This window comes from Camelus dromedarius, chromosome 7 (assembly GCF_036321535.1).
Source record: "Camelus dromedarius isolate mCamDro1 chromosome 7, mCamDro1.pat, whole genome shotgun sequence".
NCBI classification, from domain to species: domain Eukaryota; kingdom Metazoa; phylum Chordata; class Mammalia; order Artiodactyla; family Camelidae; genus Camelus; species Camelus dromedarius.
Genome location: NC_087442.1, coordinates 79122890 through 79145643, shown reverse-complemented (window position 1 = coordinate 79145643; position 22754 = coordinate 79122890). Strand labels below are relative to the sequence as shown.

Sequence of the window (22754 nt, the reverse complement as noted above, 5' to 3'; positions counted from 1 at the left end):
GGGAAACTTGCAAATCACTGGGAGTTTTGTGCAGCTGGTTTCCCCTCCAGGGCACTGCTAGGCAGCGTCTCCCGTGGTTTCCACCTTCTTAGCAACTCCGTCCCCTACTCGCCCTGGCCGCCCTGACCTGGGAGGTGAGGGGAGGGGAGAGGCAGAGGTGGTGGAGGTGACAGCACGAGTGGCAGGAGGCGCTGCTGTGGCTCATGTTGCTTCATTTCCTCAGGCTTCTTTTGTTCATGTGCTCTGTTAAATGTGGTTGATTCGTGGAAAATGATCAAAGTCAAACCGGCCGCCCGTATTGTTTGACGCTGTGCACGGGGTGGCTGGGGTATTATAAGAAAATAACAACAGTTAAACCACAACCAACTCGGCTCACTTTCAAAGGGCCACACCTAACGGGAAGGAAATTTCCCTGCACACACACGAAATTGCCGTGAAACACACTCTTAGGCCGCGGGGCAGGGTTCCCACTATCTGTCCCTCCAGTTGGCTCCTATGTGAGGTGGGAGCCTCGTGCCCGGATGTTCAGATGCGGCACCTTCCATCCACGCTCAGGACCCTGTTCTGAAGCAAAGAGCAGACAGGACTTCCTGCAGCACCAGGACGGCCCCTGACATTCCACCAACGACCTGCCCTCTCCCGGGAGACGCGGTCACTGGGGCTGCTACTTGTTGATTTCAGTTCCTCAGTAGGGACGGGGTGACACAGGACCTGCTCCCCTGAACCCAGCAGCACAGCCAGACTGCAGGAGTGACAACAGTGACGTGCTTTGTCCCTCACAAGAACAGATACGGAGGCCCTGGGCTCACCTGTGCAACTGAATGTCCTGTACTGAGTCACATGAGTCCCCCTAAAGGGACAAAATGGCCTCAGAGTCAACCTGAGCAAGGCTTCAGAGAGGACAGTAAGTCGGATCACAGTGTGATGGTAAATCAGCAGAGGGCTGCTCTGCAATGTCAGTGTGAGAAACAAATGTCCCCCGCCCCACCCAGCAGGGGACAGAGAGGGGTCCAGGCCCACGGGCTCAGTCTGTCCTGTCCTAGAGGAACAAAGCTCTCTTGCTGAGATCAACAATTCAGGTTCTCACTGTCTGACTTCAGGGCACATTCAATCATGCACTTCATTCCTCTGCTCTGAGAGCCAACATCTGGGGGGGCCTGGGCTTCCCACGAGGACTGGCCGGTCCCACGGGTTCAGCCCAGCACGGCAGCTGGGAGCTCGTCCTCAGGTTAAAGTCACACACACTGACGTCGGGCTGAGGCGCCGTCTCTGGGCTTGGTGTAGATGCGAGCCCACTCCTGAGACAGGACGTTCCCACTGTGATGACACCACTGCATTCTTGTGCTTTTAGTCCCAAGGTCAGACCCTGGGGCTTTTCCTCCCCTCTTCCTCCCTGTCAGAAGCTCTTCCTGGTTAGAGCCCAGCCTCCAGGGAGCCTCCCAGCTGCACTTCTGTCATCTGGGCCAGTCTCAGAACAAGCACGGCTGGAGGTGATTTGATCGGCACAAGTGGCCAGTTTCCACCCAGACCAGCACCAGTACCAATACACACAACTGCATTTTCCTCGAATGACACATGAACAACGAAAGAACACTAATAAGCACGCTGCCTTCCCATGGCGCATTAAGGGGACTAACCACGTTTTTGAAAAAACAACTCACAATATAATTTAGTTCATTTTAATTCAAACTAGTTAAACACAAGGGAAAACGATGGCAATGATTTCATAGAGTAGGTTCAACATACGAGTATTCAGGCTATTTTAGAGCAAACTTCTAAGAGGAAGATACAATTTTTGGTGACTTTTCATATGTATTCACAATCCCTCTGCCCCCCTTTTGTAATTCTAACTCTTTAGGCCAAACACATAAAGTAAAACAGGAAAAATAAAACTCATCATTCTGACATGTTGGATTTTGTTACCTTTTAAAATTGTACAAAGAGCACATGTGCATGAGTTAAAACACACACGGGAAATGTAGGGTGTTGAAAAGGAAATACAAAAGAAGTCTGAGACATGACATAAAATTCCATTTGGCAAATCAAAATAAAAAGACATTTGCTTACTAAAAAAGTGTTATTCCAATATACTAAGAAGTCTTTTGATTAGGAACACAGCACGAGAGTTTCCTGCAACTGTTCATGAACACATCAGACTCAGTCTCACTGAACACAGGGTGGAGCATGACATTGCCTTTCCAGCCTCAGGCAGGCCGCTACATGTGTGTGGATATGGTACAATGTCTGTGAGGTATTACAATAAATAAATTCTCTATTAGCCGTCCGACAACGTCAGCAGTGGATGTCACCACTGCAACGTTCAAAAGGGAGAATCCATCTCCAGTCCTTTTTCCCCTCTGGTGACTTTCAAAGACGGTTTTTCACACTTAGAAAAAGAGAGAACACAGAAATATTTGAGATGCAGTGTAAAAGGCAAAATGCTGCACTTTGCCTTATGTGTTAACAACAAAGTCTAGGTACTAAAGGTGGGCTGTGTTACATCTGAAAGACCATGGTTAAGGCCACACAAGAATTTATTTCAAGGTAATTTAGAAAAGGATCTACTGTTCACATGCCCAGATTTTTGTCTTATGTCGAACACTGCCATGGGAGGATGGGGCTGATGCGTGCTGGGTACCATGGATGCAGCATGGGACCTCCAGCCCCTGGGCCCCGGATGCCTCTGCCGACCAGTCTGCCCCTGTGCCGGCCGCCCACCTACTCTGAATCAGTGCACTGCTTTCCCTGCTTTTACATTTTGTTTCATTATTATTTTCTATTGAGATGTAATTGGGGGGCAGGTGTAGCTCAAGTGGTAAAGCACATGCTTATTAGCATGCACGAGGTCCTGGGTTCAATTCCCGGCACCTCCTCTAAAAATAAATAAATAAAACCTAATTACCTACCTACCCCTGCTACCAAAAAAAAAAAAAAAAAAGAGAGAGAGAGATGACATTATTTTAGTTACAGTTATACAATATAATGATTTAATATTTGTATGTATTATGAAATGGCCAATAAGTCTAGTTAATATTCATCACTGTACATAGTTACAAATGATTTTTTTCTTATAATATGAACTTTTAAAGTCTACTCTCCTTTCCCTTCTGGGGTTAGTTAGGCAGAATTCCTGCTATAACAATTTCCTTGCTGTTTATTTGCTTGTGCTTCTGAGGGTGAAATGCTTTCTCTGGAGATTTGCAGGGATTTAACAATGGGTCCCCCCTGGAGGCACATCCAGCCGTCCTGCTGTGACTGGACCACATCCTTCATCTCAGAAGCTCCGAGACACTCCAGAGCCCTCCCAGTGCTGGGCCAGCACAGATCCTGGTAGCAGGTGGGGCTGGGCTGCATCCCGGCTCTGACCCCCGCCAGCCCCGCAGCCTTGGCCCAGCTACTCCCCCTCCAGTGTCACAGCCCTCGAGTGTGGGCCACACAGTAACAGTGGCAGCCTCCCAGGACTGCCGCCTCCCAGCACTCACGAGTCAGGGTCGTCACTACACAAAGTCTGACCCCGAGACAGTCTGGCAACAGAAATGAACTGGGTCATCCTTATTAGGAATTTGGGACTGTGCATTATTTTCATCCTTTGCAAACTTATAGCTAGAAAATGTTCAGAAATTTTACATTATAAAATGTGTCTGACAAATTTATGTAAATAGGAGAAATATAACTATATAATCCCACTCACATTTTTTGTATTTTACTTTCAATCTCAGAGAAAGGTTCCATATCTAGCTCCTGCATTGTTACTGTTTCATTTTCAAAGACTTACTTTAACATAAGTGTCACTCATAGTTCTAAGAGTGGTTTTTCACTGTCCTGCTTTTCTTCAGCTTCATTTTCAGATCCTAGATGGTGGGGAAGGGGAAGGGAGAAAAGTACTGCGTTCAATTACAGCAACACTTTCTTTAAAATTATACCTGCATAACATTTTAAATGAGAGATACATATGCTTAATCCAAGAGAGATTTAGGTTAAAACTGTAAAATAGTTTATTGTGCATCTTACAGGAGGAAAATCTTCAGAATTGGACCTATCAATTGCACTAATCTGTCAAGATGGATTTCTCTTATGTACTTCTAAAAATATTCATGTGGACCGAGAACTAATATCCACTGTTCTTCCTCCTCTACTCTTTGCTTGAAAAGCTTACCTATTTTTCAAATGCAAATATCTTTGAGTATAAATAATTTAATCTACATATTTTGAAAAATGGCTGTATTCAGTGAGAGAGAGCCATGAGGAATTCCTAGTGCTGGTTGGGGGACAAAACAGATGGTCAACTTCCTGTGCTGTTGCCAGTGGTCACTGTTACAGCCAATCTGCGTGAGTGTCACCTGAATGTCACCCAGTCATTCCACTCTGGGTTAATATCCTTAGGATATATCCCTGAGGAAATAATACTGTTTTCCATTATGAAGATTTTCCTTCTAAAAATGAGAAGAAAAATCTAACGTCTGAGAGTGGAAGAAAAATTAAGTCATTATTATAATTTCTATGAAATATCTTGCACCCATGTAAAAACTGTGTGTATATAGAATATAACATGGGAAATGCATATGCTGGAAAGTAAAAGCAAATATGTAATGAAAAATAGACTGTAAGATCATATTTGATAACAAAAAAAACCTTAATATACATATGCAAATCAGTAAGACTAGAAAAAAATAACCAGGTGACTTACATACATTTCTGGATACTCCAAACTTTCTACAATAAACTTAAAGTGACTTTTTAATTTTAAAACAAGATTTATATAATACAGGTAGTATGTTCACAATTACGCAAATGACAAACACAAAAGTAAAAGGAAACAAACTAAACGGCCAACACTGATGCTGCTGCATAGTTTGAAGGACTGTGATCTTTTCTTTTTGTTCTTTGCACGTTTGTGTAACAAGTGTGCATTCCTCTCATCACCAGGGAAGGGAACTAAAGAAAGGAGTGGTGAGGACAGCGAGGGAGCAGGTCAGGATATAACCTACTCACCTACAGAAGCTGGCAGCCCCACTGGTGCTTATCTGCTGTCAGATAACACACTGCAAAAAGCGCATTTTTTTTTCTCAAGAAAACGTCTGCCTGGATTATAGCCAAGAACAAATCTGTACAGGAGAATGGGCAGCTGAGAACCTTAAGGAAAGATTGTGTCTCATATCTCAACCCCGTAAATGTCACAGAGCTCAGGATAAGAGTGTAGTTAAAAAACAGATAAAGGTATAAGTGGTTGGAAGGCTTCACTTTCCAGGCTATTAAACTGCTGAAAATCATGGGACGCCGGGTGGTCTAACTGCCTTCTCACCATGAGTCTAAGTCTAAGGAAGACGGTCACACCGAGCCTTCCTGTCTCCACCCGTCAGGCTGACGGCAACGAGCAGCTGTCACGGCCTGGGGCTATTTGGGAGTCCCAAATAAAGTCAAACTTTAAATTAAAACATAATATGCATCTGCTTTCCATAGATTAAAAGTGTATGCCAGCAAGGGCTTCTGGCTATAGTCAAGAGAGGAGTTCACCAAATCCTCTCCCTGAAAAGCAACTATAAAACTGGACACGATGAACACCACAACCAAGCCAATGCTGGGGAACTGACTGAAAGCTTACAGCTATGCGAGCGGTGTTTGCGCTTGAAAAACTGCAGAGTCTGGGGAAGAACAGTGTGGCTCCTTCCTGCAGCTGCTCCGATCCCTCCCCCAGCTTCCAACACCCGGCTCCACGGCACGAAGGTTCTTCCTGGGTAAAGCGGGCCATGAGGATGGGCAGCAAATTCACACAGCTGAAGGAGCTGATTTAATTTGAGGTGAGGTGTGAGAAAATTGTGAACTGACGGACAAACTCAGTGTGTGAGAGCGAGCAGGGCCAGAGGCTCTGCTGGTTTGAGGTTATGGTCACGGCCGTAGCAAACACGTGCTTGGCTGAAGCTGTGTGCATGCTCGACGGAAACCCAAAAGAACCCAAGCTAGCCTGGGCGGCCATGGGACTGTGAGCATTTGCAGAAGAGATACAAAAACATTCAGCCAAAAGTCCAAGCGGATGAAGACTCAAAACCACCTGCAATTTGAATGTGTTATCCACTGTACACAAATATTCATCTGACCGAGGATGGAAGTCTTAATCAAGGTGCTTGACCACAAAGGCTGTCCCATCACTGGCTACCACCAAGCTATGTAGACACAGAGGGGAGCCCTAGGAAGCTAGGCTTAAAAATAAAAGAATTAAAAGAAAAACAACTGAGAAGAGACATCAACAGCCACACACCACAGGGGACATAATTTCACAGATTCAGCCCACACAATTTTCTAAGCAAACGGCAATACCAGCAACCTTTCGGAGCAAATTCAGAATCTACACTTGCTACGATATATTTGCAAAAAATTTTTTTTCAATAAAAACATGATACGAGGGGCAAAGAAGAAGCAAAGTTTGATTACCCTGAGGAGAAAAATAAAACAAATACCACAACTCAATACAAACTTTCGTGTGTGTCCAATTTTGTTCAACAAAGATTTCAAAGCAATGACTATAAATATGTTCAAAGAACTGGAAAAAAGTCACGTTTAAAGAATTAAAGGAAAGAATGACAAAAATATATCAATAAATTGAGATTCTCAAAGAGATAGAAATTTAAAATAAACAGATTTTTTAAAAAATCTGGAGTAAAAAGTAACTGAAGTTAAATATAAATACATGTGTTAAGAGAATATTCAAGTTGGCAGAAGCTAGAATCAGTAAACTTGAAGACAGGGGAACAGAAGTTATCCAATCTGAATAACAGAGAGAAAAAGTCTAAAGAAAAATTGAAAAAAGCTCAGAGACTTATGAGGTAACATCAAACACACCAACGTATGTAATGGGAATCCCAGAAAAAGAGAAGAGGAAATAAAAAGAATCAGTAAAAATGTTTGAAGACATAATGGCCAAAACTCCTAAAATTTGTTAAAAAAAAATCCCCACTAACCTGCATATCTAATCCTGACCAGGATATAAACCAAGAGACCAACATGTAGACACATCACAGGCAACCAAGCTGAAAACCAAGGAGCACACGAAAACACAACACCAACATTTACAAGATGTCACAAAAGCACTGCCAGGGGACATTTAATGGCTTTAAACGCCTGTATCAGAAAAGAAGAAAGATCTTAAATCAATGACGAAACAGAACAGCAAGCTAAACCCAACCCAAGCAGAATAAAGGAAATAATAAAAATTGGGATGAAAACAGGTCTACTACGTGCCAGGCAGTATACTAGGTGCTAGAGAAAGACAGACAAAAGCCAACAGGCAAGGCAGGCCCCAGATGTCCTCTTATGTACTAGGGGCCAATCAGTGCTGTGTCAGGGCGAAAACCTTCTAACTTCTGCTGCTGAAAGACTTTTAACATTTGTCCGCTGACCTAATGAGAAAGCTTTACTTTAAAGGAAAATCTTTTCTAGGCACACGAATTCCAAGAATAGTCTTTAATTGTGATTCTTTCCTACACTGAACATTCAGACAATGAACCTATAATACTATAATAAAGCAAATCACTTTGAATACTCTGCTCACTATTAATCTGCACCTTGTCTTACACAAGGCAGCCACCCAGCGGGACACTGCAAGTGTTTTTGTTTGGCTTCCTAATTCAATGAAGTGGTAATGCTTCCAAATGCCACTAGGTGGTGGTAAAAGTCAAAGGATGAGGCCAACTGATTACTTTTGAAAAATGCCTCCAGTGGAACTCATGTCATCCTGTGTTCGGAACTTCTAATTAAAAAGTACATTAGTGCTAAGAAATTTTATTAGTCTTAGGAAAATCTAAGCTATACAAAAGCTTTTTGCAAACTTAAAAAAAAAAAAAAAGAACTGGCCCTGTGATGTACAAAAATCTCGAAACCGTCCTTACAGTGAGGCAATGAAAAGTTTAATACTTATTCTAGCTTCTGCTGGCTGAGAAATAGCTTTTCTGCTAATCCATATCTTTGTTTCATCTGACTCTACATGCTTGTATTTTTTACTGCTTTTAGATTCAACCCCTATCGTCCAGCACGTCAGTTGCTTCGAGACTCCCTGATACGCTATGCCACACTGCTGGGCCCGGGACATCCACGTGGCTCTTTCTGCCTGGAGTCTGTTCTGTTATATTGTGTGTGTATGTGTGTGTGTGCATTTTAAAGTATTTACTAAGTGTGATGCTGGGAATAAAAACTATGTAGCCTCTAACTCAAGTTTCCGTTCCACTGGCAGAAACAGACCAAGTCACTGGCAAAGACAATCAGTTCAGGCCGGTCAGTATGGGAGAGCAGAGTCGTGGGAGAGGTCTGGTGAGCATGAGGCAAAAGACACACCTCCTATGCCTGCCGGGAGCCGGGGTGGGGCTGGGGGTCGGGAGAAGCCTCCTGAACGTGAGTGGAGACTAGGAGCGCAGAGGGTCACGTCAATGGTGCAACCAACAAGGGGCACAATGGATTGAGGGTTTTGGTGTATTTTCAGAGAGCTGAGAACGGAACACAAGGTGAGGGATGAGAAGCAAGCTTGGACAACTGGGTAAGGGTGGACACAGAGGTGCTTTGTGCCAGGCTAAGGATCCAATGATTTCCTTAATCCTTTGTGCCGCTGAAGGCTTTTAGGAGAGGGAGTAACATGGTCAACTCTGCATTTTCATGAGTACCAGAAGGCTGTGTATTTATCAGCTATGACTGTGGACTCTAGTACAGGAGCTGGGGTTCAAATCCTAGCTCCACCTTCTTACTCTTTGTGTGATGCTGGACGAACCACCTCCTCTCCGGGCCTCAGCCTGCTCATCTCTAAAACAGGGCTAATGGGGCTTTTACATCACAGGGTGGTCACGAGGAACTCCCAGAACAATGGGATTGTTCTATTTAACACGGCATTCCTGTGGCTGGGTGGGAGAAGGCGACTGAGGTGGACAGACAGGAGGCTGTTGCAGAAATGGAAATAAGAAATGCTGAACTGAGGCTAGAGATGATCATAAGAGATACAATTTAAATGAAATAATGGAGACAGAAATAAGGAGGATCAAAACGGCTGGTGAATGAAGAAGGTGATGTCCCCAGTAAGGCGCTGGATTCTGACTCGGGCACCTGGGGAGGCGGTGCTGGCGTTCTCAGACAAAGGGAGTCCTGGTGGACAGCCAGTTAGGGGAGGACGGAACACAGAGAGCATCAAGACCCTCCCCGTCCACATTCCGGTGTCTAAGACCCCATTATGTTTATTTCTACATCTCTGTGTCTCACCTCGGGCTGCACATCAAGATCATGTCTTGGTTATATTCACATCCTAAATGCCTGGTGTGTTATGTATTTGCTCAATGTATTGGGAAGTAGAAGGTGGGGAGGGGGGAAGGGCCAAGCTTCTGAATGATGGACAGAAACACAAATGATAAGTCACATTTTTTTTTACCTGCTTCAGACTCAGGAGGAGAATAAAACTGACCGTCAGAAAGCCCACCAGGTATAAGCGCCGCTCTCTCCGAGGCATCCTGAACGATCAGGAGTCCTAGAAGAGAAGAAACTCAGCTGCTGGGAATGACGTCGCGGTTCTGGGAGCCTCTTGGTAAAGTTAAATACAATAAAAGGGTGTTATTATCACATTTTAAAAAACACTTAGCAAGAAGAGGTACTTCGAAAATCAATCAGAAAGTAAGTTGTATTAATGAGCTACGAACTAGCGCTGTAAGGACAGATTCCAACTAGCTTAAAAAAATTGCTTCCTGTTACTTATGGGATTCTTTGGTTCAGGATTTATAGCCTCTTCCCCTTGGAAATACCTACTTCCCTATCGAAATCCACAAGATCAAAACCAAAGCACAAAGCAAAACCAAAAAACCTGGTCAGCTGGCACAAATGGCTTACAGTCTGCATTTGGTTAGAGCAATACCAGACATAAAGCATAAAAACACTAGCAGGTGACCATCGGCGATGAGTTCTTCCGGCTGGAGCAGGGTTAACACTGAGATCAAGCTGCAGGGAGCCCTGGGCCAGACAGCAGGTGCCAGGTATGCGTGCCATATACGCTACAGGGGAAATCAATGCTGCTTTAAATATTTTCCTTAAGTTTGTTCTGCTTTATTAGTTACTCTGAATGTGGTTTAATCACAGAAGCATTCAAGCTGCAGTCCCACGAATAGCTGCTATGCCTTCAGTAAAGTTCAGTTTGATGTTTATATACAATTTTTTCAAAAGTGACTTCCATCAGCTTTGTTTGTCCCTTTTCCACATTACATTTTCACAAAGGAGCGGAGGGCACATGACAGAAGATGAATCTTGGTCTGATTAATGTGTTTTAAAAGCTACTGTTGGGGGAACGTATAGCTCAAGTGGTAGAGCACATGCTTAGCACACAGAAGGTGCTGGGTTCCAACCCCGGTACCTCCTCTAAACATAAATAAATAAGTAAACCTAATTTCCTCCCCCGCAAAATTAAAATAAATAAATAACTTTTTAAAAGAAAGAATCTATGTTAAACTATAATTCTTTTCTTATGGGTTTCTTCTTTGTAAATGAGATTTTGAAAAAGAAAACCACTTGCAAGGTTATTTTTCCTTCTGCTGTTTCTCAAGGTTGTAATTATGCTTAACTTTCTATAAGACATACAAAAATTTGTCTTCCCTATTATGCAGGGCAAATTCAGCCAGGTGATTGACAGAGCATAAAAGCAGCATGTCTTGAAACTGCCTGGGTCTCTGGATCAAGCTTTGACCTTATCACCCCCAAGAGGGCAGGTGGGATGGGTGGGCTTCCACCAAGGCCATCATGCAGAGAATTCCAGCCCAGGAATTCATCCTAAAGCTCAATCAAATCCTTTGGACTCCCAGTTAATACCAGCCACAACCGGAGATGATAAGAGCTTTGACAGGACTCACGATCACACAATGCCAGCTACCACTCTGCTCCTCGGCGGAGGACGGGGAGAGCCTGAGATGGGTGGACACTCCTCTGGCTTGCTAACTTCCTCCTCTGAACTCCAACTCCACCATCAACCCATCAACAGTCCCCCCTCAGCTCTCAGCTGCTCAAATGATGGCCCATTCAAAGGCACCCCCTGCTGCATGGACAGCAACATGAGACCTTAGAGAAATGCTGACTTCTATTTAGAATTGCTACCTCGGCACAAAACGCTTAGTGCCCTCTGGCCACTATTAAACAGGGAGAAAAGGTGCACCTGTCGGAGGAGAAGGAGGTGTTGGCTATTGCTGTTGCCCTGGGAATGACTTTTCCACCAGCATCCCCACTTCCTTCCAGGGACGTCTAGCCTGACAGCTGAAGTGAGGAGTCACATCCTGCCCCTGCCCTCCCATCCACCCCTCCCGATGTCTCCTGCCCCTGCAGAATGGAGACATGCCATCTGCCCAACCCCACCTGGAGCTCCAGTTGGAGCCGGACACCTGCAGCCCCTCCTCTGCGCCCGGCCGCTCTCAGGAGGCCCCCTCGGAGCCAAACTTACTGTTCTCTTCCTCTGCCTCTTGAGGTAACACCTTGAAATCCAGGAACCACGTCTCAATCCAGGCGAGGATAAAGGAAATGATGGGCAGCACGTAGCCGAAAGCCCCTTGAGAGAAGAGCTGGAAGGACAGACGGGACAGCAGAGGGAAAGGCCGTTACCGGGAGCTCACCTGGCAGGAGGTGGCAGCCACCACGCAGAAAAAGTGGAGGGCCGTACCTTTGAGAGGATCACTTTTGCTAGTAAAAAGGCACTGGTCACCGCTGTCGTCAACTGAAAGACAAATAATCCAGTACCATTCAAATTAGATGCTTTACACTGTGAACACCTACCTCATGCAAGAGACCTGGCTGAGCCAGGAGGAGGCGATGCCTGGAAAGGCTCTGTCCGCCTGGGCTCCCTCCCACGTCTCCCAACCTCTATCCCCGAAAGCAGACTGAGGCAAAGTGGGCTTCCACGGGGCACACAAGCCCTGCCTGGCAGCTTGAGGTTTCCCTTAACCCATGTCTTAGCACACTGGTGTGGTGGAAAACTAAATTTTGTCCACTAGAGGGTGCCACATGCAAAGATGCTATCAGCACAGAAGGGACCATTGAAATACAGCGGTAGAGCTCCCCCAGGGATAGCTCCACAGGACCTGGGCCCTGTCATTCCATCCTCCAACTAAGATCCATGGCCATGTGAAACCTGACTGAAGTAAGTGCCAGCAAGGAGGTCAGGGAAACATCAGACATCACGTTCAGACAGTATTAACAAAGTTGCAGTCAGTTTTGTTAGCAAAGCACACGCATGTGTGTACACACACACACACACACACACACACACACACACACACACAGGAGAGGAGGCATCTTACATTCGGATGCTAATTAACTTTACAGGCTGACACTAAGTGTTCTTTAGGGACCAGCTGACTTCTCCTTCCAGCTGCCTGGCTCCTCTCTGCACATGTTTTGAAAAACAAGAATCAGAAACAATAAAATGCTACATCTGACCTGTGATAATTTGCAAGTAGATATTGAAGAAACTTTCTTAAAACTCTCAATGCGTGTCAACCACTTTGCTGAAACAAACATTGCGACAGACGGTTTGGCAAATACTAGTGCACATTCTGGAGACTCCGGAATAGAATGTCCAAAACAGGGACTGCTTTAGAAAATGGGCGAGGGACACTCACTACAGCTATGTGGGGTCAGCAAAAGCGTCTTCAGGAAAGGAAGTCAAGCCTGGCTGAAATTTGTCAGCCTCCATCCGTGAAATGTGAGCCTGGGCTCAAGAGATGGTCTGATGGCAGCCCTGGGGTTCTGGGGATGCTCAGAAGAGATGGCCCAGGCAGAGGTGGCCTCTGGCGGACTCTCTGTTGGGACAGCAGCACAATGCCATGCCCAGCTGGACAAGCCCGCACCGGGCCCCACTCAGACCGAGGCCTCACGCTCCAGAAGCAGGACTCCAGGTTATTCCTGACCGTGTCTCTCCCGTCTGAGATGTCAACATGCCCCCCAGATACCTGCCTCGTCAGAGCTCTCACAAGGGTGAGTGTTCAGACGTCTGCGGAAATGGCAAAAATAATTCAGGCAGAGTTGCTTATAGTTCTTGTTTCAGTCCATAAATATTTATTGAGGGTGAACAGCATGTGCTAAAGCTCTGGGCTAGATGCAAGGACACAGAGCTGAGTAAAAACGCCACTGCCTTCAAGAAACCCGGAGGCAACAATAAAAAGGGACACACGAGTTTTTGCCTGGAAGCCTGGAGGGAGGTGGATAAAACAGTGAGGAAGGCAGTGATCAAAAGAAGCAGAAAAATCACCAAGCAGTTTCAACCAAAGAGGAAACTGTTCAAGTGCCTCTGTGACAGAGGGACTGAATTCATCTCCTGTTTGCAAAATTAGGTAGAGGGTGGGTTGGTGCTTGGCCAACAGTCATTGTTGGGTCTCTGGATTCCTTGTCTGTCTCAAGTCTCCATAGAGACAAAGCTAATTACTCATGACCACTGGAAAGAAGCCCCGGAGAGTTAAACCTACTGAGGTGTGGAGGAAGGGGACCGGGGAGAAGCTAGTGGAATTCAACCCAGATGAAAACCTCGTCTGCCCTCAGCTCAGCCCTGCCGTGAGCCTCAGCCCTGCCGTGAGCCTCAGCCCTGGAGGGGATGAACCACTCACCGACCATACTCACCGCTATCGCCCACCAATGGCGCAGTCTGCACACAGCATATGCAAGTATTAACACTTTAAATCGAAAAACCGCCAAAAGCTATATATATAAAAAAAAAAAGATAAGTTTTAAGATACACACACATAAGTGAAGTAATTCGGTTTTATGAAGAACCCACCAAAGTGTCTTCATCATTCTGGTTTAGGACTGCCACAGACTGGTCCTGATTGACAGATCAGCATTTGGGATCTCTGTTCTAGAATTTATGGAATACCATTCGAACAGGGATTCAAATTAACTGCCCATTACCAACAAAAGAACATATAGTTCGATGTTGATTTTTCTTTTCTATTGGAGTCTACATATGTTCTCATACCCTTTGAAGGTGGGAGAAAATGTTTTCAAAGTTGACTTTTCCATGCCAGGTACAAACACTCACTTTTGGAAGATGCCAGATTCTCAGCGAAGTCCACTGTAAAGCTCTGGGTTCTGGGGTGTGGTGAGGGTTCTGCTGTCCCAGGGGCTATCCTCTGATTTTTCAGGGTGGTTCAGGGACTCCTCTGAAACCCTTTATGTGCATCATTACCCCGTGTAATCCCCACCCCAGCAACCCCATGAGTCAACTATCATTAATGCCAGTACACACATAAGATGGATAGAAAACTTGTCCGAGGCCACACAACTCCCAGTGAGGAAGCCAGGATCTGAATCCAGGCAGCTTGACTCCAAAGACCACGCTCTTAACCACTATGCCACAGCTGTTTCCGAAATTTTCATCTATTAAGGAACTGACACAGAATGCAATTTTACCAATTTTACTTGGAAAATACGCTTATTCTGAGCAGACGGAAGTCAAGTGGGTCTTGAGCAATGCCTCAGGGTAGGGGGTCTGCCAGAAGTTCCTCACTAATCAAAACTGCTGAAAGGCTGGAGCCCGACAACTTCTTTGCTACCACTGGCTAGATGACCTCACTTAAGGTCCTTTTACGTACATGAAGTTCGCAGTTACATTTGTTTTTAATCTGCTGCCTTCATTAAAAATGTGTTTTTCGATAATCTGCTAACCATTTATTCTCTACTTCTCGTAGCTCTATCTCTGCATCCTGGACTTGGCAAAAGTAGTTAAGTCTCTACCCTTCCATCTCAAAGTCTCCAAGATCCCAAGGTTTCCTGGAGGCGGTGCCCCTTTCCAAGGCCAGGCATGACAGTCTTCCCAATCTGAGCTAAAGGGCCCCACCTATTTGTCCAGCGCCATCAACTCCTTAAGCATGGAATACAGACAGCCCTTGGAGATCTGGCCAAGGGACTAAGCTGGCTTCCTGGCAATTCCTGGCTCAGGCTGTTTTAAGATAAATTCAGCAAGGGAAATGAAAGGAAAAAGAGAAATCAAATTTTGTTATTCTACGTCAATAGTCTTACAAGAAAGAATTATCAAGAGATTTGGGATCTAGCATGCTCTGTGGCCTGGGCAGGTCAAGGCACTGAACCAGCAGACTCAGTTTCTTCAATTGCAAAAGGGGATTAAGTTCTATCAGTGGTTTTCCAAATATTCTGTAGCAGTTGAACGCTTTTGCAACTCAGTCTTATTGGAACCCTAACATACTGTACAGAAGAAAATGGAATTACTCAGTTTAGAAGAGGGTGATGACAAGGAACCCTGATCTCCATTTCCTGAGAATTCCATCTCTCCTTATACTCGCTTCTGCAGCATGTGTGGGAAAGACCAAACAAAACAAGACTTTTTAGAGTAGTCTGAAACACACTAGAAACTATAATCACTAATACTCTCTACCAAAAGCAATGATGATGGTAACAGTGATTGCAGGTGAGTCTCTGAGCTTCCAGGATGTACCTAGCACTGGGCCAAGTGTCTTCCACGTACTATTTCATTTACTTTTCAGAACGACGATGATCTCATTTCACATATGAGGAAACTAAAGTTTAGACCTAGAGACAGTCAAAGACAGACAATCAGTGATAGTGTTGTGGGTCAAATCCAGGTTTTTCTGACTTTAAGGTCCTACTCTTAACCACTGTTCATACAGCTTCTAAACATAGTAAATAAAGTAGTTGAATTTGGGGCGAATTCTTTATGAACTTTGCCTATGCTGTGACTAACACAATGTTACAGTCTGACTTACAGACACTATCAACCGAAAAGACATACCACAGAGATGTATCAAACCCAATCCGAGTCACAGTGTGTCCTAGAAACATGCTGCAAGCATTCGTTTGAAGTGAACGCCTCACCTACAGATGACTGCACCCGTGTAATTCTACAGCTGACTGTTTCCCAAGATGATCAATAAATCACTTTTCTCAAAAATTCCTATTATTGAAAAGTGAAACAGAATTATTACTAAAGATATACTCAGAAATTTATCTCAAGACAGAAAAGGAATAGCATTTTCATTGTGTTATTATATGTAGAGGTGACTTCCTTTCAGTGATTAGGGTGTGTCCATGACGTCTATCTCAGCCATTTTCAAGAACAAAGGAAAATCAGAACAGCTTCTGCTGAGACCCCGTATCTCTCTGTAATCTTTCCTTTCCTTGAGATGGCCAGACAATTTCTTAGACAGAGACAGAGAGAACACTGAATGGGCCAGTAATAAGGGAAAAGAAAAGATAATGTTTAAAAGAGGACAAAAAGAATGGCATAGAATCTGAGGTCTGTTGATAGCAAATCTGCCTTTTGGTTAGTTTCATCACATCTGAACTGAAACAGAAAACAGAAAATACTTACAAATATGTCAAAATAAGAAGAGTAGTAGTCATACTGCACCACCTCCTTCTCTAATGTGTTCTCAATACCTCCGTTCACCTAGGGAGGAGAGTAAGGGGTAAAAATGAGGACAGATTTTATGTGTAAAAATAATACGAGAGCGCATGCAAGTAAGGTTTTGTATACACTTTTCTGTCTGTCGTCTCAGAATCCAGAAGTGTTAAAATATGAAAGAAAAGAACCCTCATCATTCCAATAGAAGGATGCTGAAGAGCACTTCTCACTTCGATTCTGAATTCATTTACTCAACAAATGTAAACGTAGAAGGAAGAACAGTGCCTTTTTTGCAGTTCACAGTTGGGCAAACCAAAATGTTCACTATGGAAACGTTTCTTCTCTTGTCAGAGAAAGTCTTCAGTCATACAAACGTGCTTTTTTAAAGACCATTCGCATTTATCTAGGGCTCCCCCTACTTTCTGATCACTCTCCACTATTTTGGGTCTTGGAAGACCAAGAGGCCAACAGGTCCCCTGATCTCTTAGCAACTATCAGTGACAGCAGTTACCATGTTGCTCCGAGCATTTTAAAATTCTGCACTTTTATCAATTTATACATCTATATTTAAACTAAATAAGGGACAGACCAGACCTACAATCATATGTGACAAAGTCATAGTAAATGATGGATGAGTGACAATGTTGGCTCGGTTGAGGGTGGCGACAGTAGGATTGAAGAGAAGACTGCGTTGCGTTGTGGGTGGATTAGACAGGACTTCCTTTCAGACTAGATGTGGGGCATGAGAAATACTAAACAAACAAGCCAATCCATTCAGGTTGAGTCCTCATTTTTGGCCTGAGCATTTGAACATTGTTTACTGATCAAGAAAGAGGCAAGGAAGTAGGGTGGGTGTGTGTATGCGTTGTCGGGGAGCAGGCTGAGTTAGGCATCCGAGTCGGCACAGCAGGCAGGTCATGGTGTAATATCGAAAGCGAGTCACTACCTTCTGGAAGATCTCACAACCATGTTTTCCGATCTGCTCTAGAACCTGTTTCAGCTCACGACTGCAGGAGATCCAACGCTTCCATGTAGCTCTTTAAGAATGTTAATCATTTAGAGCTGGCTTACCTATGCACTTCATTTCCTATAGATAAACCTGACCTTCTAACCAGCCTAGTATTTTCTCTGCATCAGCCCTGTTCCCTCCAAAACACACACACACTCTTGTCTCAGTGCTTCTGCTGACCTTCATCTCCAAACCCTTTTCCTATTGCTCCCACATCCCAATCCCAGATCATCCTTCTATTTCCAAATTCCACCCATCCTTCCACACCCAACTCAGTCCATCTCCTCCACTCACTCCTCAGATAACTCCAACCCACCGACCTCCTGCAACCTGAATGAACTTGTTACCACTGGTCATCACAGTTTGATGACAGAACACAGTGACAACGGGTAATAAAATCGGAATCAGAATCAGTGGGATAATAAATACTTGAAACATGTGTAACAACAGCAAGAGAATAATAACCAACTTTTTTTTCCCTCCTTCTGGGTAAAATTTACTTTGGTTAATAGTAAATGACATAATCTACAGTTGCATAGAGCTTCCTAACGGCCAAGGGCTGTTGTATATGTCTCTTTATTTGACCCTCACAAGAATTCACAAAGAAGGCAAGACAGGTATCAGCTCAGTTAACTGACTGAGAAACCAAAGCCCAGAGAACGTAAATGGACAGTTCCAGGGTAAATCAGAAACATTCTGACACTTTCTAGTACAGCAGTTAGAAAATAACATGAACAGTAAGCATTGATAAAGGCCTTTCTTGAACCAGAATCTCAACTGAAGGGTCAAAAGCTGAAAAAGCAACTTCTACGGCCATTTGGGTCTATCAGTCTAAGAGCCTGGGGGAAGAGTCTGGAGGGGAAGTGAGTCCTCAGGCAAATCAAGCCATTGAGGAATTCCAGGTCCAATGTGGGAAATCAGTCTACTCAAGGGTGCACTGGGAGGCCCGAGACAGAACCCCAGAACCACCCTTGCAACTGGCGCTGAAGAACTCAGCTGTCCCAAGGTCGGCCAGGAGGAAAAGGAAACCAAGGTGCCCTCAGGCTTCTCCAGCTGGCCGGGTCCCTGCACTCCAGGCAGGGTGGGTGCCGGCCAGCTCCCTGCGGCCAGGAGGAAAGGCGGCTGAGTTGGAAGCCATACACAAAGGCAAAAGAGTTTGGTGATTGCTATGACTGCACAGAACAGCTGGGTCCCCATGCTTTTGGAAGGTCTACGCTCCCTTTAATGCAACTTCTTTCCTCTCTTAAAGACCAACACCATGAGGCAAACTTTAAATCTTTTTGTAGAGCCTGCAACCCCGGAATCAGAAGCCTGTGTCCTGACATCAGTAAATGCAGAGACATATAAAAATCATGATGGATCTGAATGATTATAGAGATTTACAGAGAAAGACAAGAGAAAAGGGATGGTACAGAGTGTCATAAAAAAACCCAGGTCAGGACTGACAATTCAAAACAAACAGAACTAGAAAATTAAATGTTCAAAAACAAAAATAGCCTTGCTGAGAAAGACATGACAGATGATCTTATAGATACACATTCTTGTATGATTTTTTTTTTTTTTTACAGTTGTGGAAACTGGCAGTTGGTGGAAAAGTGAGGATCAAGACACATTTCTTAACTGCGAGGTCTGGTGATTTTTCATTTATAACAAGTTTCAAGCAGATGTAGACAGATCCCTTTTGATGAACAAAACAGGGTACTGCCCACTTACTTTGCTTCCATTTCAAGTTCCTCAAAGCAGTGAAAAAAGAGGGAAGTGAGAAGAGTAGCTCCGTGACCCCCCACAGCTCCACCCCTGGGCTTCCCTCACTTAAACGCACTCAGTGGTCGCATCAGCGGCAAACCAACGAACTCCTTGGTTTTCTGCTGTCACACAATAATTTTAAGTGTGCTTCATTCAAACGGCGGCTATGCTTCCCTGTCAAAAGATGCATTTCCTTTCCACCTCTCATTCTACAGCTGCTAGTTTTGAAAACACGTTACTCCTTTAAAATAGACATCAATTTCAGTATTTTCTTTAATGTGTACATATGCAACAAACAGTAAAAAGAAACACTTTAAATTACTGTTGTCATATCACTGACTTATTTGGTTTTAAATAAAAATAAGGCAAACCCACAGTGCTAGATTAACAGAAGGAAAATCTGTAAAAAGAAACTTAACAGTAGATTCGTGTTGCGTATTACCCTGATTGGAGGACAAATCTTATTTTCTACTATAAGTACATATCTGCTTTCATAAATAGCTTTATTCTTCTATTAGAATTCATGATGAAATTAAATTGAGTCCAACGACCCTAATTATTAAGAGTCTAGAATCTAGAACTAAAATTGCTGTTTTGGATCAGAATATTAATCAGTTTAGATTAAGACGCTGACTCTTTCTATTATAAAGCGAAATTAAAAATCATTTTCCAAAGGCATCTCAGTATCTTTTCATTTTTTTCTCTATTTTAATAAATTTCTTATAAAGCACCGGCACTGTGTTTAGCAAAGAGTAACTGCAACAATAAACAATAGCTGACAACTATTGCTACCCAAGCCTTTGCAGATATTTCTTGGAAAGAAAAGAACTGCTGAAAGTGAAGGAAATAGACAGTTTTTGCCTGGGAGGAAGTATTCTGGAAGAGTTCACCAATTGTTGGTAAGGAATGTACCCAGTCAAAGCTGAGGCTTTGGAGAAAACAGACACACTGGGTAAAAATAAAACATATTATTAAAATGAATTTCACCTGCTTATTTTTACTTTTATTAAATGTAGCAACTAGAGAACTTAAAATTACATGTGAGGCCTTATACTTCTACTGGGCAGTACTGGTCTAGACAATTATTTGGCAACAGAACTGCATAAACCTAACAAAATAGAGACAAACTTCCAAATGTCTCTAGGATTTTTCTGGATAAAATATGAATAAATAATACCTTTGCAAAAAAATAAAGAATAATGACATGCAAAATCTTAAATTTGGGATCCAGATGTCCCCTTAGCAAAACCAAAATAGAACAAAAAACTTAACTGTGGGAACTAGAAAGGAGACGCAACATTTAAAACATATTCCAGAAGCATGCTACATTTTTGGAAGCAAAGATCAGCAATTTTTTTCTGAAAAGGGCCAGGGAATAAAAAAAGTTTGCCTTTGTGGGCCAGATGGACTCTGTCAAAACTACTCAACTACTGGCACAAAAGCCAGTCACACAGTATGCGAACAGGTGGGCAGGACTGTGTTCTGATAAAACTTTATTTATACAAACAAGCCAGTTGAATTTGGCCCTCAGACTACAGTTTGCCAACTCCTGTTATAGAGCAAAATATCATGGATTCAACTTTTATATGTGTGAAATGAATTTTAAATTAACCAGGTGTGTTTTAAACAAATATAGTAAAAAACAAGAAAGGCCCAAGTCAGCCAGAGAAGACCAATGTTGCCTCATTTGCAAAAAGATGGAATTCACTACAATGAGACAGAAGTGAGGAGAAAAATAAGAAGACCGTTTTTTTCTGTTTCTGGAAACAATTCATGTAACATCATGGAAAAAGAAAAAAAAAACCACTTACATTTAACTCTATTATCCACAGTAATGTTACAAACAAGAGGTCAAAGGTGACAAACAAACAGAAAGTCCTCCTGACATCAGATATGCCTTTCTTCTCCCTTCCTTCGTAGGACTCGATCCTGGCCATGAGCTGCGTGGGGTTGATGGAATGGACGTCGCGCAAGGAGGCATGAGAGCTCTGACTCCCAGTGAGAGCGTTCTCCACGTCTTCTGGCAGGGGGTTCATCCTGCAGGAGGGTTAAAGGAGCCTCTTTCCAACTTCACCATCCCTAGAGGGAAGAGATCTTTGGGGAATAAAAGAGAGACACCACGTTAAATCAGAGCCCACCGCTACCACAGTGCTACCCCCACCACTGTGCACGGTTCCCTGATTTGAGCATCCAGGCGTCTTAACCGAGGATGTTATGTCTTGAGGAAGACATAAAGAGAAAGCGAAATGAGGAGCAATTATTCATGCTATCAATCAATACTACCAAAAAAAAAAAAAACTGTTACAGAAAAGACGGTTAATAAAGACAGCATGCAAATTTACAGTAGGTAGTAAGCAGTAGAGGCTGGCTGTGAACCACAACACAAAGGTGCCGGGTAACTTTGGGGCAAGCCTCTGGGTGAACGAGCCAAGCCAGCTCCCTTCCTGTGCCAGACAGAAAACCTCTACAGTTCTGTAAGTGTCCTTACCCATGGACTGGGAAAACATTTACTGAATAGCTGCTCAGAGGGCATGCAACCAGAACCTGCAAACTGGCTATAAAAAAAAAACCTGTTTCCTCAAGAGGAACTGCTTTCCACCACAGGTATCTAATAAACCGAATTTAGCATTTCCATTACCTCTAAATGAATTAGCATGTTTCTGGGCCTCTTCTTGGAAAAGAAGTATGCATGCACCAAAAGGTTACCATCATGCAAACAAACATACCCCACTGGTAGTGGCAACAGTCACAGTCCCATGTGGAGATGCAGGACCCCCTCCCCACAAGGTCGCATGTGCTTCTATAATAAAGGTAAAAGACTGGCCATCTCACCGATCTCATCTCCTCACGGATGAGGCAAAGTCATCAAATAGAGGGTATGGTGGATGGTACTTTTGTTTGCCAAATATTCCAGTTTCCCTTCCTATGCTACCTCTCCCTGGGGGAGGAGTATATCCCCTGGCTCTACTGAACTCACATGCCTTTCTGTGGCCAATGTGATGTGTGCCACTGGGTGTCCAGATCTCAAGAACCAGTGCATGGCTCACCACGGACTCTGCACAAGAACTGGATGTTTAATACTTTCAAATTCTATCTGGGAAAATATCCAAGCTCTTCCTCAGAAATGAACAGTGTGGTCTCCTCAATTCACCAGAGATTTTGGAGAGCCTGCTCTGTGCTAGTCTCTGTGCCACAATGACTGGCAATGTCCACAAAAAGAACATTTTCAAGGTGGGTAAAATACAATTTCAAAACACTGCTGGAATTTCCCAAAAGTAACAGGGTCCCATCGGGTCCTATTCACAGTCCAGAACTCCATGTCTTTACACCTGACCTTTGTTTCTCTCCCTCTCCAAAACTGGGAACAGAAGTCCTTTCCCCATTTTCATACAATGTGGTGATTTCATAACATAACATTTTGGAAAGCAATCTGGTGATATGAAGTAGCATACTGTAAAATATTCATATTCCTTGATCCAGTAACCCTACTTCTGGAAATCTAATGGAAATTAACTGTAGACCTTCAAGGCAAAAATTGATCTACGTCATTAGAAACTGGGTCAGTGATTGCCTTTGAGAAGGAGGAAGAAGTGACTAGAAGGCACAAGCTTGGTCAAGTCGTATTTCTTG

General features: G+C 43.7%; 1 protein-coding gene across 1 annotated transcript in view; it reads right to left on the bottom strand.

Moving 5' to 3' along the window:
- Window positions 1-1665: 1665 nt before the first annotated feature.
- Window positions 1666-22754, bottom strand: part of STARD3NL (STARD3 N-terminal like) — a 41306-nt gene continuing 20217 nt past the window's right edge. The window contains exons 2-9 of the mRNA XM_010989879.3: window positions 20936-21218; window positions 16337-16414; window positions 13612-13689; window positions 11660-11713; window positions 11444-11561; window positions 9401-9496; window positions 3776-3851; window positions 1666-2386 (exon numbers count right to left, since the gene is read on the bottom strand). Of these exons, the coding sequence (XP_010988181.1) occupies window positions 3793-3851; window positions 9401-9496; window positions 11444-11561; window positions 11660-11713; window positions 13612-13689; window positions 16337-16414; window positions 20936-21160 (708 nt within the window). The 5' untranslated portion in view covers window positions 21161-21218 and the 3' untranslated portion in view covers window positions 1666-2386; window positions 3776-3792. The remainder of the gene's footprint in view (window positions 2387-3775; window positions 3852-9400; window positions 9497-11443; window positions 11562-11659; window positions 11714-13611; window positions 13690-16336; window positions 16415-20935; window positions 21219-22754) is intronic.